The sequence below is a fragment of the Tympanuchus pallidicinctus genome, unplaced genomic scaffold, assembly GCF_026119805.1.
Source record: "Tympanuchus pallidicinctus isolate F22 unplaced genomic scaffold, pur_lepc_1.0 scaffold5, whole genome shotgun sequence".
NCBI classification, from domain to species: Eukaryota; Metazoa; Chordata; class Aves; order Galliformes; family Phasianidae; genus Tympanuchus; species Tympanuchus pallidicinctus.
Genome location: NW_026294769.1, coordinates 31,152,731 through 31,167,193, shown reverse-complemented (window position 1 = coordinate 31,167,193; position 14,463 = coordinate 31,152,731). Strand labels below are relative to the sequence as shown.

The 14,463-nt window shown below is 38.0% G+C and overlaps 1 protein-coding gene across 2 annotated transcripts in view; it reads right to left on the bottom strand.

Annotated features, from left to right (window-relative positions):
- The window catches only part of LAMA3 (laminin subunit alpha 3), a 112,595-nt gene that overhangs the window by 78,563 nt on the left and 19,569 nt on the right, over positions 1–14,463 (bottom strand). For both annotated transcript variants that reach the window (XM_052704604.1, XM_052704605.1), the window contains exons 7-12: positions 12,749–12,864; positions 7,141–7,259; positions 3,852–3,942; positions 2,715–2,846; positions 1,326–1,388; positions 9–50 (exon numbers count right to left, since the gene is read on the bottom strand). In XM_052704604.1, the coding sequence (XP_052560564.1) occupies positions 9–50; positions 1,326–1,388; positions 2,715–2,846; positions 3,852–3,942; positions 7,141–7,259; positions 12,749–12,864 (563 nt within the window). The remainder of the gene's footprint in view (positions 1–8; positions 51–1,325; positions 1,389–2,714; positions 2,847–3,851; positions 3,943–7,140; positions 7,260–12,748; positions 12,865–14,463) is intronic.

The window sequence follows — 14,463 nt, the reverse complement described above, 5'->3', positions numbered from 1 at the left end:
GAACTTACGCAGACACTGGGGGCCAAAGTATCCTGCTTTGCAGCCACCTTCTAGTTATAGTAGGAACAAAAAGACAGAAAGGAACAGAAGTTAGTACATGAAAATATGCAACTCCTCGTATTTTTACAGAGAAAATGATATTGGTCCTTAGTAATTATTACTACTGAGCTAACAGAAGTATTTGTACGATCCTTACACACAAATCTCATTAGAAAAGTAAATCATAATCACAAGCTTAGTCTGAGAGCACTAATTCTTCAGGTACAAAAATTTCCATTTAAAGACACCCACCTTTCCTATGCCTTCAGATTGAGATACTACTGTTGAAAATGTAAATAGTTTTAAGACCTGTTTTCTCCTGCATACTTTTCCTCATGTTATCATTGCAATTTTTTTTCTTCTTTATTTTAAACATATGTAAGAGAATATGCAACAGAGTATACCTTAAGTCTACATGATACATTTTTGATGCTATCCAGGGATGATATCTGTCTACCCAAAACTAAAGCTTTGTGAGCTATAATACTAGCAGCAGACATTTTCAAGGGATTTAGAACTTGTAAATGGACGTGCACTCTCTACCTATTCCTGCTTTGTTCTGTGGTGTTTTTCTGGGGGGGAGAAGGGAGGGAAGGATTTTGGTGGGTGTGTTTTGCAAAAACTAGTGGAAAATCAAGTGGAATTATGTTGCTTTCAGGATATTACAAAGTATTCTAATGTTTGTTGTTGTTGTTCGTCTGTTTGTTTAAGTTATTAATCCTGAAGTATATTTCAAGTAGTCATTTGTTCTGGCACAGGCTGTGATGTCTTAGTACTGCAGTATGATGACATACGCTAAAGAACCCACCGAGGCAATCACTGTATTTCAGACAGCTTCGGGGTGGGCTAAATAAGAAATACTTATCCCTCAGAAATGTGAGTTCTTTACTGCCAAAGGCAATGTACAATTTGCCAGGTGTAAGAAGACAGCCTAGAAACAGAGGCCAGTTAGCCCTAAGAGATTTACACTGCAAAGCAGCTGACAAGTGGTACATGTCAGAAAGCCTTGATGGATCTGTTCGTGAGTATTTAACAAGATCTTGTCAGGATCTTCTGCAGATGTTTGCCGGAGGGTCGCCAAACTTGTTTCTGATCCATAACTTTTTGGGAGCTAACCTACTAAAATGTTTAATATGAGTAAGACTATGTAATGAACTTCTGGTAAGAAAAAAGGCGCTTCAAAAGATAAATAGCAACACTGAATAAATCTTCCTGAAAGAACAAGCGCTACTGAAATAATGAAAAATGATTCAAGTGGGAAGATAAACAAAACTCAAAGAACTTGCCTATTATGTCACCAGCTATAGCATCTCTTGGATTTGGAGAAGTAAAAGGATAAACAGGAATATCTTTAAAACAAAAGAAACAATAAAGTATAGTTTAAAGAGACGCACTTATTCAGTAAAAATCATGACAAATTATAAAGTACTGTCCTGTCGAGATGAAGAGCATGATAATTACATGACTCAAGCAATCAATTACTGTTTTGTTCTCTTTCCGTTAGGAAAGTCTAAGAAACTTTTAACTTTTGTTCTCCAAATCAGGTAAAAGTCTGTCCACAAAGAAACGCATGAAAGGCCAAACATGCTTTGGAAATGCTAGTACATTGCTTTCCTGCTCTCTCTGTTTTCATACAGAAAGCTTTCTTGTTCTTGACAGCATTAAGAGAGTATCTGGGGAACCACATATTTATTTCAAAGTTTTTATTTCCAGTTGAAAGTTCATCTGCTATTTGCCATTATGACTCAGTACTCAAAACCCCAGAATCTGAGACAAAAAATGTTGCATTTTTAGAATCAGATCACAGAGTCATAAGCTTTTTTGCAGTAAACACAATTCCGATGTTATATCACCTTCCTAAGGGGAAAACATTTAATTTTCTCAATTGCCAATGCATAGTTTTAATCTGTTTTAAAGTAAAAATCTAATTTTCAATTAATTAATGACATTTGATTTCATTCTGTTACCATTTTCAATAAACGGAGGCACTCGGCATTTGTGTGACGTTATTTTTTCTCATGCATTTATTTTCTTTGGCTTTGCAAACATCTTTCCCTGAATCAATTAAATCTCAAACAAACCTGTAGCCTTCCCTTCAACCATATTATCTGCACTTATCTGCAGTCCAGCAAAAGTATGAAAGCACCACTGACAGCTTTATGTTCTGCCAGGAGGGCCTTTCCAACATTATGCAGGTGGTAATTTACAACTATTTTAAATTATTTCTAGCATCTTCTGAAAGCCCACAGACTTGGTTTATTAGGGTTGCAAGTTCCAAATCCTTTGAGACCTAGAAAACACAAAACCATTTTCTCCTTTTTCTCTCCCTAGTAATAGCCTACTTTCTAGTTCAAGTAAGTTATACATAATGACCCTGAGACACATTTGAACTGCTCCAATGGCTTTAGGATTGGAATTCATGACTAAGGGACAGAGAGATGTCTTGCACGAATTCTGAGAATGCAATATAACCTATTTGATTTTCAGGGAACCACTGCTTCGTAAGTAAACCAGACTCTTCAGTGTTATGACTACTGATTTCTCAGAAAATGTGAACATGAAAATCTGAAATGCCAGAGGAATCAAACAGATGAAATAAATCAAGTGTACGGAAAACAGTCCTTTGAAGCACATTTACAACGCAAGAGAAGAGACATTTTTATTTTCATACTTACAGATACAAGATGGAAAACTATAGAATCCATCAGCACAGTGTTCACAGTTTTCTCCCTGGAAATTCCACTTGCAGAAACAGCGGCCTGATCCTTCCTCACAGCCCTCCGCACGCTCCAGATCACAAGGGCAAGCTAAGCAAGGATAAGAAATTTAGCACTTCTTGGAAATGAATTAATTTGCCTTCTGGAGCATTGCAACATGGCATTATAATGTTATTTACAGTTGTGAGTATCTCCTCATTTCAAGAATTAACACCTGCATGTCATTTCATATTTCCCCAAGTACTCTATATCATCAGTTATTCTTTACAACGCCCCTTAGAGGTGAGATGCTCTTAGTGTTTAACTTTTTTAATCCAGAAAGCTGCACTTTATTACGTTATTATTCTGCATAGCATCTATTTTTTCTGTGGCTTCTGCTCATCTCTCTCCAAAGTCTAGGCTGAGCATCCACCTTCCCTTACACATCACATGCAGCATTACAGTAGAACTTTCATCACTGTTTGACCTTCCATCCATATCAAACACAACAAACCATAGCTTCCTCCTACTTAACACAAAGCTCCATCAGCCTGTTCGTAGGCTCTTCGCTCTTATCTATACTCAGCTCATCTTTATTAAATGTTACATTAGCAATTATCCCATTGCACTACTTATTACAGATGATTCAGCACTAGATAAAGTAGGAACAACAATCCTTAGAACCTTTTGAGTTATAAAATAAAATTTACAAGTGACTAAGAGCCAACAGAGATGTAAATAAGAGAGCTAAGAGAAGCAAAGTCACGAGGTTATGAGATAAGAGTGGCTTCTCAGAGGTCATGCCAGCTGTGGGGCATGTAGTTGATCCTACCTCCTCAGCAGCCTTTTATGGCTTACTTCCTGCTATTGTCCTGCTGCTGGCCTGAAGCCACACGTGTTGAGAAGAACATCATTGAGGGGGTCTAAAGCAACACAATGTGTTTGCAGTTCTTTTCAAATATCTTTTGAGCACTTTTTTTCCCCTCCCAAAAATATGCATCCCCTGCACTTGTTACATAAAAAAAAAAAAAAACCAAAACAAACAAACAAACAAAAATCCACTAAGCCAGAACATCACTACCACAATGAGAAGATACTGAATACAGAAGACCTTACATATACAGCCATCAGGAGCTCTTGCTGGAACACCGTAAGGACGATAGTAACCTTTTGCACACTTCTCACAGTTAACACCAGCTGTATTATGCTGTGCAAAATAAAACAGGAGGAGAATATGAACTAAAAAAGGGAAGTTGGAAGGAGAATTAAGAAACAATAACATCCTTAACACTCTTCCTATACACAACTAAGAAAGGATCATTTCAGGAAAAGGAAAAAAAAAAGAAGTATTTACACAATAAGCACAGCATTTGTCATTTGATGTTCTTTAACTACTTCATCTGTACAGCTTTCTGTATTGCAGTACTCTCACATAAAGTAGCCAAATTGTAACTTCAAATTATGAAAATGAGCTACTTAACAGAAAGTAATTTCAATTTAGTAATAAAATTCCTCCTTTTTACACTATCACTATATTTATTTTCTACTGCTTTCTGTTTTGTTTTTTGCAACATGTACATCATACAGACAACTGCATGGAGTTTTCCTCATGCTATTATTTCTTACGAATACACTATCCAATATTAGCAACCTCAATATAATCCAAAACCTAAGCAGTCTACATGAAACACAGACAAAATAGTTATTCCATTACAAAAATATGCATCTCTACAAATATGTTTTAGAAACACAGAAAAAAACATCATACGTATTTCGAAATACAGTAAAAATACATCTCAGGTGAAAAAAAGTCCTGAGTAAAAAAAAAATAAAAATTGTAACTCCTGTAGTAAAGCTCTCCCTCGTGGTGAAGGTGACAGGAGCATGCACCAGTAATGGCGTTCATAAATTGAGTAATTAGGAGTCACAAAACACTGGCGGAGTCAGTCTCATGAGCAAGGGATGAGAGAAAGTTGTAAATTTTGCTTTGGAGCAAGCAAAGAAGCAGACATCAGCCCTCAGCCCCTTCGTGCTGTTTAGTTCCTCCTCAGGGTGTGCTGCAACTCATGGCTGCAGAGACTGAATGGTTCAGCTGGCTGGGCAGCTGATGAGCAGGGTACTCATTGCTATTGAGGTTGGTGTTCTCACATTGCTCAATAGTCCTAGTAGTTCTGCCAGGTGCTTCCTCTAGCATCTCCACAACTGAGTTACTGCTGAGAAAGGCTAACAGTAGATTAGGGAAGGTGCTCCTCACATCTCACAGTAGATGGAGACACAACAGCTGTTGCAGCGCGTAGCCTGGCAAGACTCAGTAACACTGCTTTAGACTGCAGAACTACTTGAAGATTGTGCAACAGTGGACTCAACACATTGCAGGGCATGCTCTTCAGAGATTCCTAACACCCATGGCACATTAGAGGACTCATCCTGGACAGAGCTGCAGGTGGTGAATGCCATTCTCTGGGTCGGGTGATGAACACTGGCACAGCTTGTTGATAAGGATCATAAAACACAACAACACCACTGATACTGCAATAGGTGTATTACAGACTGCCTGAACAAGAAGGTGGATGAAGTATTTTTTTTTTTTTGGCAGCTAATCTTGCAATCACAGGCCTTGATACTCAAAGATAATTTTAACCATCCCAATGCAGCAGAGAGTAAGCAATTCAGAAGTTAATTTTACTTTATCAAAGGCAGTTTTAGGATGCAGGGGCTTATGAACCTGAAGAAGGAGATACTCTGTTCAAGAAGACTCCCACAAACAAGAAAGAACTGGGAGAACATGTGAAAGCTGAGGGCAGCATTATGCAGTGACCATGAGAATGAATTTTAAGATCCTGAGACATGCAGGAAGGACTAACAAGATAAACCTACCAGACAGCATGAACAAAGCTGTGCACAGAAATGTTGACTAGGAGAAAAAGAACATTTTTTCTGCTCATGCTAGTAAAAAATAATTCTATTATCTTCTGATTGCTTTTTGGACAACGCTTGATTATACTGTGGCAATAAGGTGGAAAACACCCCTTTAAATTTTACTAGATATCAACTTTTTTTTTTTGCTTCTTAAATACAGCCATATTTTCAAATGCACAACATGGTAATAGATACAAATCATTATATGTAGGTTTCATAGGAGAATAGGCTTAATGATAATTTTCCCTTATCATCATACTTCAGAAGACTCAACAACAAAAGGAAGACAGATTTTTAAATCTCTCTGGCTATATTTAACCCAGAAATCACAGACAATTACAAATTTATATTGGTAGAAACCTCAGCAGTTCAGGTGATCCAACCTCACTCAAAGCACAGATAACGCCAGGATTAGATCAAGTCATTTAGAGTTTTGTATGATCTTTTCTGATAGTAGTCATAGTACTATAAAAGTTACTTAGGATGAGAAGGATTCTTTTACAAGAATGTATTACTCATTAATGACATATAGTGTGAAGTCTCTGACTCCAAATTGACATTTGTTGGTCCAAACCAGCCAAGCCTCTAAGGATGCTAAGGGTCTGAAGCACATGACATGTCAGGAGAAACTGAGAAAAGGGCCTTGATTGGCTTGGAGAGTATACATTTAAGGACAGTACAGTGTCTAGTGGCAGTTTTCTATATCTAGGAGGAGGTTACAGAGAAGACAGAGCCATGTCTTCTTAGACATGCATTGCAAGACAAAAGCCAACTGCCACAAGATGCAACTGGAGAAATTCCCAGTGAACAGCAACAAAAACCTCTTTAACATAAGAGTACTTAAGTGCTATAATAAATTTACCCAGAGGCTATGCAATCTCCATCCTTGGAAGTTTTCAGAACTGGACTGGACAGTTTTTATGCAAACTGATATTACTTGCATCTACCCTTGGTTTGAATGGAACTCTAATCCAAATGACTTCCAGAGGTCCATCCTACAATTCCACATTTTTTCAATACCAAAAACCTTCCTTCTTGGTACCACCTTTGTCCTCCTTTAGTCCTGATGATGAAGGAGAGTTCTCTTCTGTTTTGAAGCGTTTTGCTTCAATAAAGAACCAGCTGGACTGCATTGGTACTTTATTTAGGAAATTTTACTTCCCTTTATTAAGCAGATAAATGGCAGACTTCGTAATAACAGGAAAGGAAATTTTTTGTAGTTAATTTAATTGTTTTATTGTGTGGCCTTATTTGAATCACATAGAACGGCACATAAACATAATTTATGTATCATACATTGACATGGAATATTGTATGATACAAATTATTTTCAGACACCTATTTCCCTACTCTAAGTACAAGTAATAACAGTAGAGGAATGGAGCTATCTAAACTGGTCAGCCTCATAACTACCAGTGCAGGCACAACAACACTATAGTACACCTTCTCCAAAAACCATTTACTTAAATGACCAAAATCTTTTTACCTGGCAGTTAATGCAGACTCCTCCACCTTCATAATGCCCATGAATATTTAGGCTTTCTCGACGCTGATCAACATCAGCATCATAGTAGCAGTCAGTGGCATGTCCATGACAATTGCAGGCTGGAAAAGTAATACTCCAAGTCAGCTTTCATTACCATGCTAGAATTCATAGAAACACAGAATCACCACAATTGGAAAAGGCCCCCAAGATCATCCAGTCCAACCATCCACCTACCACCAGTATTTCCCACTAAACTATGTCCCTCACCACAACATTCAAATATTTCTTGACCACCTCCAGTGATGATGACTCCACCACATCCCTGGGCGGCCCATTCCAGCACCAAAACACTCCTTCAGAGAAGCAATTTTTCCTAACATCCAATCTGAACCTCCCCTGGAACAACTTGAGGTCATTCCCTTTAGTCCTATCGCTAGTTATGCGGGAGTAGAGGCCAACCCCACCTCACCACAACCCTCTTTCATGCCACAGTAGAGAGCGATAAGATCTCTCCTGAGCCTCCTCTTCTCCATACTGAACAATCCCAGCCACTCCCCATCAGACTTGTGCTCCAGACCCCTCTGGAGTACAAGTTGCCCTTCTCTGGACAACTTGTTTTGTTGCCCTTCTCTGAACACACTCCAGGGCATCAATGTCTTTCTTATAGTGAGGGGCCCAAAACTGAACATAGTACTCAAGTAGTAGCTTCGCTAGTGCTGAGTACAGAGTGCTGATAACTTCACTGCTGCTGCTGGCAATACCATTTCTGATACAAGGCAGAATGCCATTGGACTTCTTCTTCATCTGGGCACAATGCTGGCTCATGTTCAGCTGAATGTTGACCAACAATTCCACGTTCATTTCTTCTGCAGTCTTCCAGCCACTCTGCCCCAAGCCTGTAGCATTGCCTGGGGTTGTTGTGACCAAAATGCAGGACCCAGCACTTGGTCTTGTTGAATTTCATCCCATTGGCCTCAGCCCAGCTATCCAGCCTGTAACAGATCTTTCTGTAGGGCCTTCCTGCCTCCAAACAAATTGACACTTCGTCCCACATTTACATCCACACATTTACTGCAGGTGCACTCAATACCCTTAACTGGAACAAAGACTGAACAGGCCCCAGTGCTGACTTCCTGGGGAATGCCACTCATGACATCATCAGATTTAACTCCATTCATCATCAATACAGCAGAGATGAAAAAAAACAACTAGATAATTTATATATACAAGCACTCATATGTTTTGTAGTACTCTCCAGAGCACATATTTACCTATCACCAATTAGATTTTCATGCTAGAAACACAGGAAGATCATCTAGACATGAGGAGGACATGATGCTAGGCTTTTTAGAGAAAAAAATAGTTGTACCATCTCAAAACTATATGCATAAAAGCAGAACTAGAAATCTCCAGATGTATGGTCTCAGCAGTTTTGAAAATACATGAAAAACATGTTCAAATGCTTATTCTATTTTTCCATTTCCAAAAATACATCTGGGTTGATCTGTCTGCATTCACTCATTCACTATGTATTTATTTCAAATAAATAGTTATAGATAAGTTATACATATTTAAATAAAAAAATATACACAAAAGGAACTCACATAACCATAAATAAAGAGATATCAACAAATTTAGCTATATATTTATCCAGCTGCTGTTCTCTTAATGGAGAAGTTTTAGGTATAAATTCATTCTAATGCCTGAGAATTTTGGATTCAAAAAGATGTACTGTCTGAAAAAACATGGTATAAAGAACAGTAACAAGAGTAATAATAATAAATTGCAATGTTAAAAAGGACAGAATTAGGTGATTGAGAAAATGAATTTTCCCCAGTTTATGGTTGTTTACAGCCTCAGATGTGACAAATTTTACTTTGGGTACTATGTGGTTAGTTCATCTCTTGTATTTCCCTTTTTATTAAGCCAAGTAAAGGTAACAGTTGAACAGAGGATATATACATTTCACTCCATCTCTGAATAATTCTTCTGTTACATTTCTGATTCCTTCTAACAGATGTTTATATTGCAGTGCTCAGAAGAGACTGAAGAGACAGAAAGAGACATATCTGAGAGACTTTGCTTCTTGGCACCTTAATGTCACTTGCAAATGCCCTGGCCTAGGAAGATCACCTACTGAAAATCTGAGATGTTTCCACTGATAGCTTGTGGTGTTGTATATGCATCAGCTGGTGGGAGACCTAAAGCTAGAAAATCCCTTACTGTTTTAACTTTGGCCAAAAGGCCAAACAATACAAATTCCAGGACTAGCCCAATGTTCACGACAGGCTTGTAGAAGAGAGTTGACAAATAGCTCTACATTTTGAATAGATCCTACAAGTACAGTTTGAGTAAAGAGAACGTATCTAATTTACAATAGATCTGCTATATGTAACTTGTAATTTGGTCATCATGGAAGATATTAGTCAGAATTAATCTCTTAATTTTGATGCCTTCATTCAAGGAAAGTTCTGTCTTCACTGAAACATTCCAAAACTGGAATACAATACTCATAATACAATTATGAGTAAGAATGAACCATAACAATAAACAAGCAGAACAAATCAAAAGCAGGACCATGGTTTTAACACAAACTTACCTTATTTCCTTCCAGAAGCATCTGGATGCTACGTAAGATTTTATTACAAATGCTAAGCACTCCAAGAGAACCTTCCTAGGAGTTCCTCAACTTCTGACTTTATAAAGCAATGGACTTGACACTTGGGAAAACCTTCCCTTTGCTTGGACTAGGGGATAAGACAATCTGGAAAAAAAAGGATTCCTGGAAGTGCCTCAAAACAAAACAAACAAAACAAAACAAAACAAAAGGTGAGAACTCTGGCCCTATTTCATGATGAGGGAAGAATTTCCTTATAATGTAATCCTACCAAATACTATTCAAATTACCTGGTACGACTGGGAGCATAACTCTTGGAAAACCCATTCTCCAAGCACTGTGTGATCATACAGACAAAGCTGGGAAACTGAATCATTCTCTGCATCTCCTCTATGCCCTTATGTCTTAATAGCTTTGGACAAGGAAGCCTTTTCATAGAAATTGTCAAAAACAGAGCTGAGGAAAATGATCAGATTCCCTCATGGTTTGCTGCCAGGAACCAGATAGGTCAAGCTTAGGTTCCCTGGCTGGGTTTTGACAAATAAGATGTTGGTTCAAGATATTAAGTCAGCAAATAAAAGAAGCGATCATACAGGAGGGGGGAAAAAAAAAAAAAAAAAAAAAAAAAAAAGTGATTGCTGGAAGGAATTGAAAGGAATGAAGATAGGATGTTTTTTTTCACCCTCAGCCCAAATGCCAGACAAAATGAGGATCTGTGCACAGAAATGAACATTTCCTTTTCTCTGTACTGTGAACAAAAGCTCTTTCTAGCCAAATCTTCTGTGAGCTACACACAGCTCACAAGTATGTCTGTTAACACTGATGAGAAATAATTTGGTCAAAGTGACATTTTCTCTGGCAGGTGAACATAAACCCCTTCTACTTCACAAAGCAGCTTCTTACAACTTTGAGCCATTGGGTGACCCACACTGTTCTGGGAAACTTATAGAGACTGGCCCCATCTCTTTGAGTTCCCACCAAGCTCTTCCAGCTCCCCCAAAGGAATCTCAGGCTGCTGGGAAGTTAATGAAGCTGTTTTAATTCCTTCACTACCAGCTTCCACAAGAGGCCTGCACCTGGCCAACATTCTCAGCAAATCATCTGGAAGTGCTAGAAGCAATCCATTCTAACAACCATATTTTTTTCAGAGGCAGTTAGAAGCTAAGCTGTTTTGGCTCTGAATCTTGCAGGTGAACTTTTATAAACTCATTCTTTCAAGGACATGACATTATTTATACTCTTTGTCTATCTCTTCCTGACAGAAAGTATTTTTCTTTCAAAGAGGGGAATTCAGATGAGGTTTCAAATATTGTCCAAAAATTGAGTCCCAACATGCCTATCCCTGATCAAACGTTTTAACTTTTATTTTTTTCCCTCCTCCCAACACTCTAAGCACTGCAATTTAGATTCAACAGGCAGTCTCTTTATTCCTCAAACTAACTACAGAGGTACATCTATTTGGCTTTCAGATAAGCCTCCCCTGCTAACGGTTTGTACCCACAATCTACAATAATCTTACGAAAGGCAGACAAGTTAAATAACTTAGGCCAGACATCAGGGAAATCAGATGCTACCAAGACATTTGCTCAGAGCAGAACATGCACAGAGATGGCTAGCACCATACCACAGACACTGTTTTCCAGTCAAAGAGATGCACAACACTCATGCCTGACACTACATATCCCTCAAGGAGAAGACGGCCCATGTGGTCACTCTCACACTTTTACATTTTCTTTAACAAAAGGATTAAACACATGGAAGATGGAAAAAAAGATCAAGGGGCTTCTCCAGCTTGACTGTTCAGTCTGTGGGTCTAAAGCACTTGGAACTCCTTAACAAAGAGCACAGAAAGACAGACATGTGGAGGGGACTCCTCAGCAGGAACATCTTTGTGACCACTTGCATCAGGTCAGCAAGGGGCAGCTGCTGGCTTGAGAAGGGAGCACAGACCAAACCCCTGTCAGTGTTAAAATGACAGGAAGCTCAGAGTAGACTGCTTATGAGCCCAAGACAAGCAAGGCAGAAGTACTGCACTGATTTACGGGTAATGTGTAACACTGCCAAAGTAGGACTCTACTGCTGAAAGGATTTTCAGATGCATTTCATGGTTATTACATTGTAAATTTAGGAGTCTTTGGAGAGATGACATTTTGCACTGGTTTCTGAAACAGTGAGCAAGTTCAATTCCCAAAGGACAGATTTTCTTCTATAAAACTGTTTTATGAGAGAAACTTTTGAACTGCGTGCCTTCATAATATTAAAGATATAGTAGCTACAATGACAAGACCAATGAATAACTCAGATCCTCTTCCCAACAAAAGACAGCAAAGACTGTATCATTATGTCTTACAATTCCCAGCTGCAAACTCTTATTGAATATTTCATTGTTTCATAAGGGGGACTGACCGCATCTTGCTACACTTCACTAAGTACTTCTTATTCCCTCCAAAAACAAAAATTCGTGCCACACAGGTAAACCTACAGAGTACCCTCTGCTGACAGTAGCAAAAACTAGAAGTCACAGCAAGAGTTCTCCCTTGACACATCAAGTTAGAGTGACCTGTTTGCAAGTTTAATAGAACTAAGTATTTATGCAGTCTCTCTCTCTCTTCTGAATACAAAGACCTTTGGCAACAGGGAGGCAAGTTTCAAAGCTGTACAAGATGCATAAAATCTCTGCTCTGCTAGGGAAGACCCGTGGTTTGTCAGCACAGTGACGACTAGGTAGAGATGTTGATTTAACATACTACAGGATCATTTCCACTTTGCTTATGCAATATTCTCACAGGTATGATGATACTCATTGTTTAATGAGAAGAGAAAAAACACAAATAATTTTCACTGCATCATTTAGTCCTTATTGCTGTGTGGAAAGAATTTTCTCGGTACTGAAAAAAAAGTGTCCAAAAAAAAAGTGTGCTAGGTACTCACCACGGCTAATTCCTACCCACTCAAAGTCCCTTTTAAACTAACTTATTTTTGACTACTCACGTTCACATATATTTGTGTTCCCAGCTGTCGCAGGTTGCCACTGTTTCTGATTATATCCAGGGCAGCAGTGGTCGCAGGTTTCCCCACAAGTGTTATGCTGACATTCACAATGAAACCTACAAAATACAAGTCGCTTATTATACTGAAGTTGGATTTTATTTTTTCTTAATCTTTTTTTTTTTCCTTAATCTTTTTGCAGTCCAAGATTCACATGTATTGTGAAAAGGACATAAGTTTATGTTCAGAGAATTCAAAGAGTGATACTAGAGCGTAGTAGAACTTGCTTGTAATTATTCATGACTGGTTACTTTAATTATATGATTACAGGCTTGTTAGCATAAATGAGTTATAGAGAACATGTATCACTGGATTCAATAGAGTGGATTAAGAAACCTTACGCTAGGATATTAAATCAAACTAAATCAATAGCTTAGGATGTACCCTATTTTAGTTTCATTCCAAGGCTCAGGCATGTTGACCTACAGTAAATCAAAACATCTATCCCTTTTCTATGCATGCTTTCGTCATATTTCAGTTATGCTTGGCTTACAATTACTATCTTTATTAAACCGCAGTACTCCACCTTGTTACATTTAAAGTAGTTCATACTAATCAAGAAAACATACACCATATTTATTCTGATTTAGCTGAATAGCCTCCATAGTGCAGGCTCTTATTGTGAGCTAGGTCTTATTATCGTGCACAGCAACTGAGTCCTAGGAGTAACAAACAGACCCCTGAGACTGGAAAGGCTTTTCCCTGTTATCTGCGTAGCTTAATAACCAAGGGGCAATAGAATTTTAGTGTGTGATCATTTTCTGGTAGATTTCACGCTTTCTGCACTTACTTTTCCCCAGCATAGGCGTGTGAAAAGAAAGTATTCATTTGCCCAGTTATTCTTCAGTAGAAAGCAATTTAAATTGTTACATTATATTGATAGTTTGTTTAAATGCCACCATGGATAAAGCAACAGCTATTTTAAACTAGGCTCTTAAAATGTGTTTTAGAAAGCCTGATCATTCACAGCCATTTTTCTAGAGCAGATGAACCACAAAGGCCTCATCTAGCTCCTTGTGAAATTAATATGTAAATGATAAAATTCACAGGGAAAGGGAACTTTCCTATAGATTACAGATAAGTGAATTACTAGTTGTTATCGCTTTTAATTCAGGCTCACTCACAGAAAAGTACATTTATAAATGAAGGTATAGTAAGATAACATGCCCATTCTTTGATGTAAGTATACTCCTGCTGCCAAATGACTGAAATAACACTTTTTTTTGCTAATTGTTCATATATGTGACAATAAAAACACTTCTTAAACAATTAAAAGACTGTAAAGATAATTGTAAAATATCCCAGATAAAGCTTTTGCAGCTATTATTCTAAACAAATATTATTTAGAGCCAGATATCCAAAGGACAAATAGTCATCAGTCCCAAGTTCTGCTCCAACAAAAGATTCAAGCAGAAAAATGCAGACATTTTTATTAACTTTACGGCTGTTTTCATTAATAAATTAAGAGTACAGTATTGAAAGAAATGTGTTACTTTTACAAGTATTCATATAGTCAGATCACTGAAAAGAAGCACCATTTCACCATCAATAAGGCAAAAGCTCTAAGCAATCTGATCTATCTGTAGATATCCCTGTTCACTGTAGGGGATGTGGGCTGGATGACCTTTATAGGTCTCTTCCAACACAGACGATTCTAT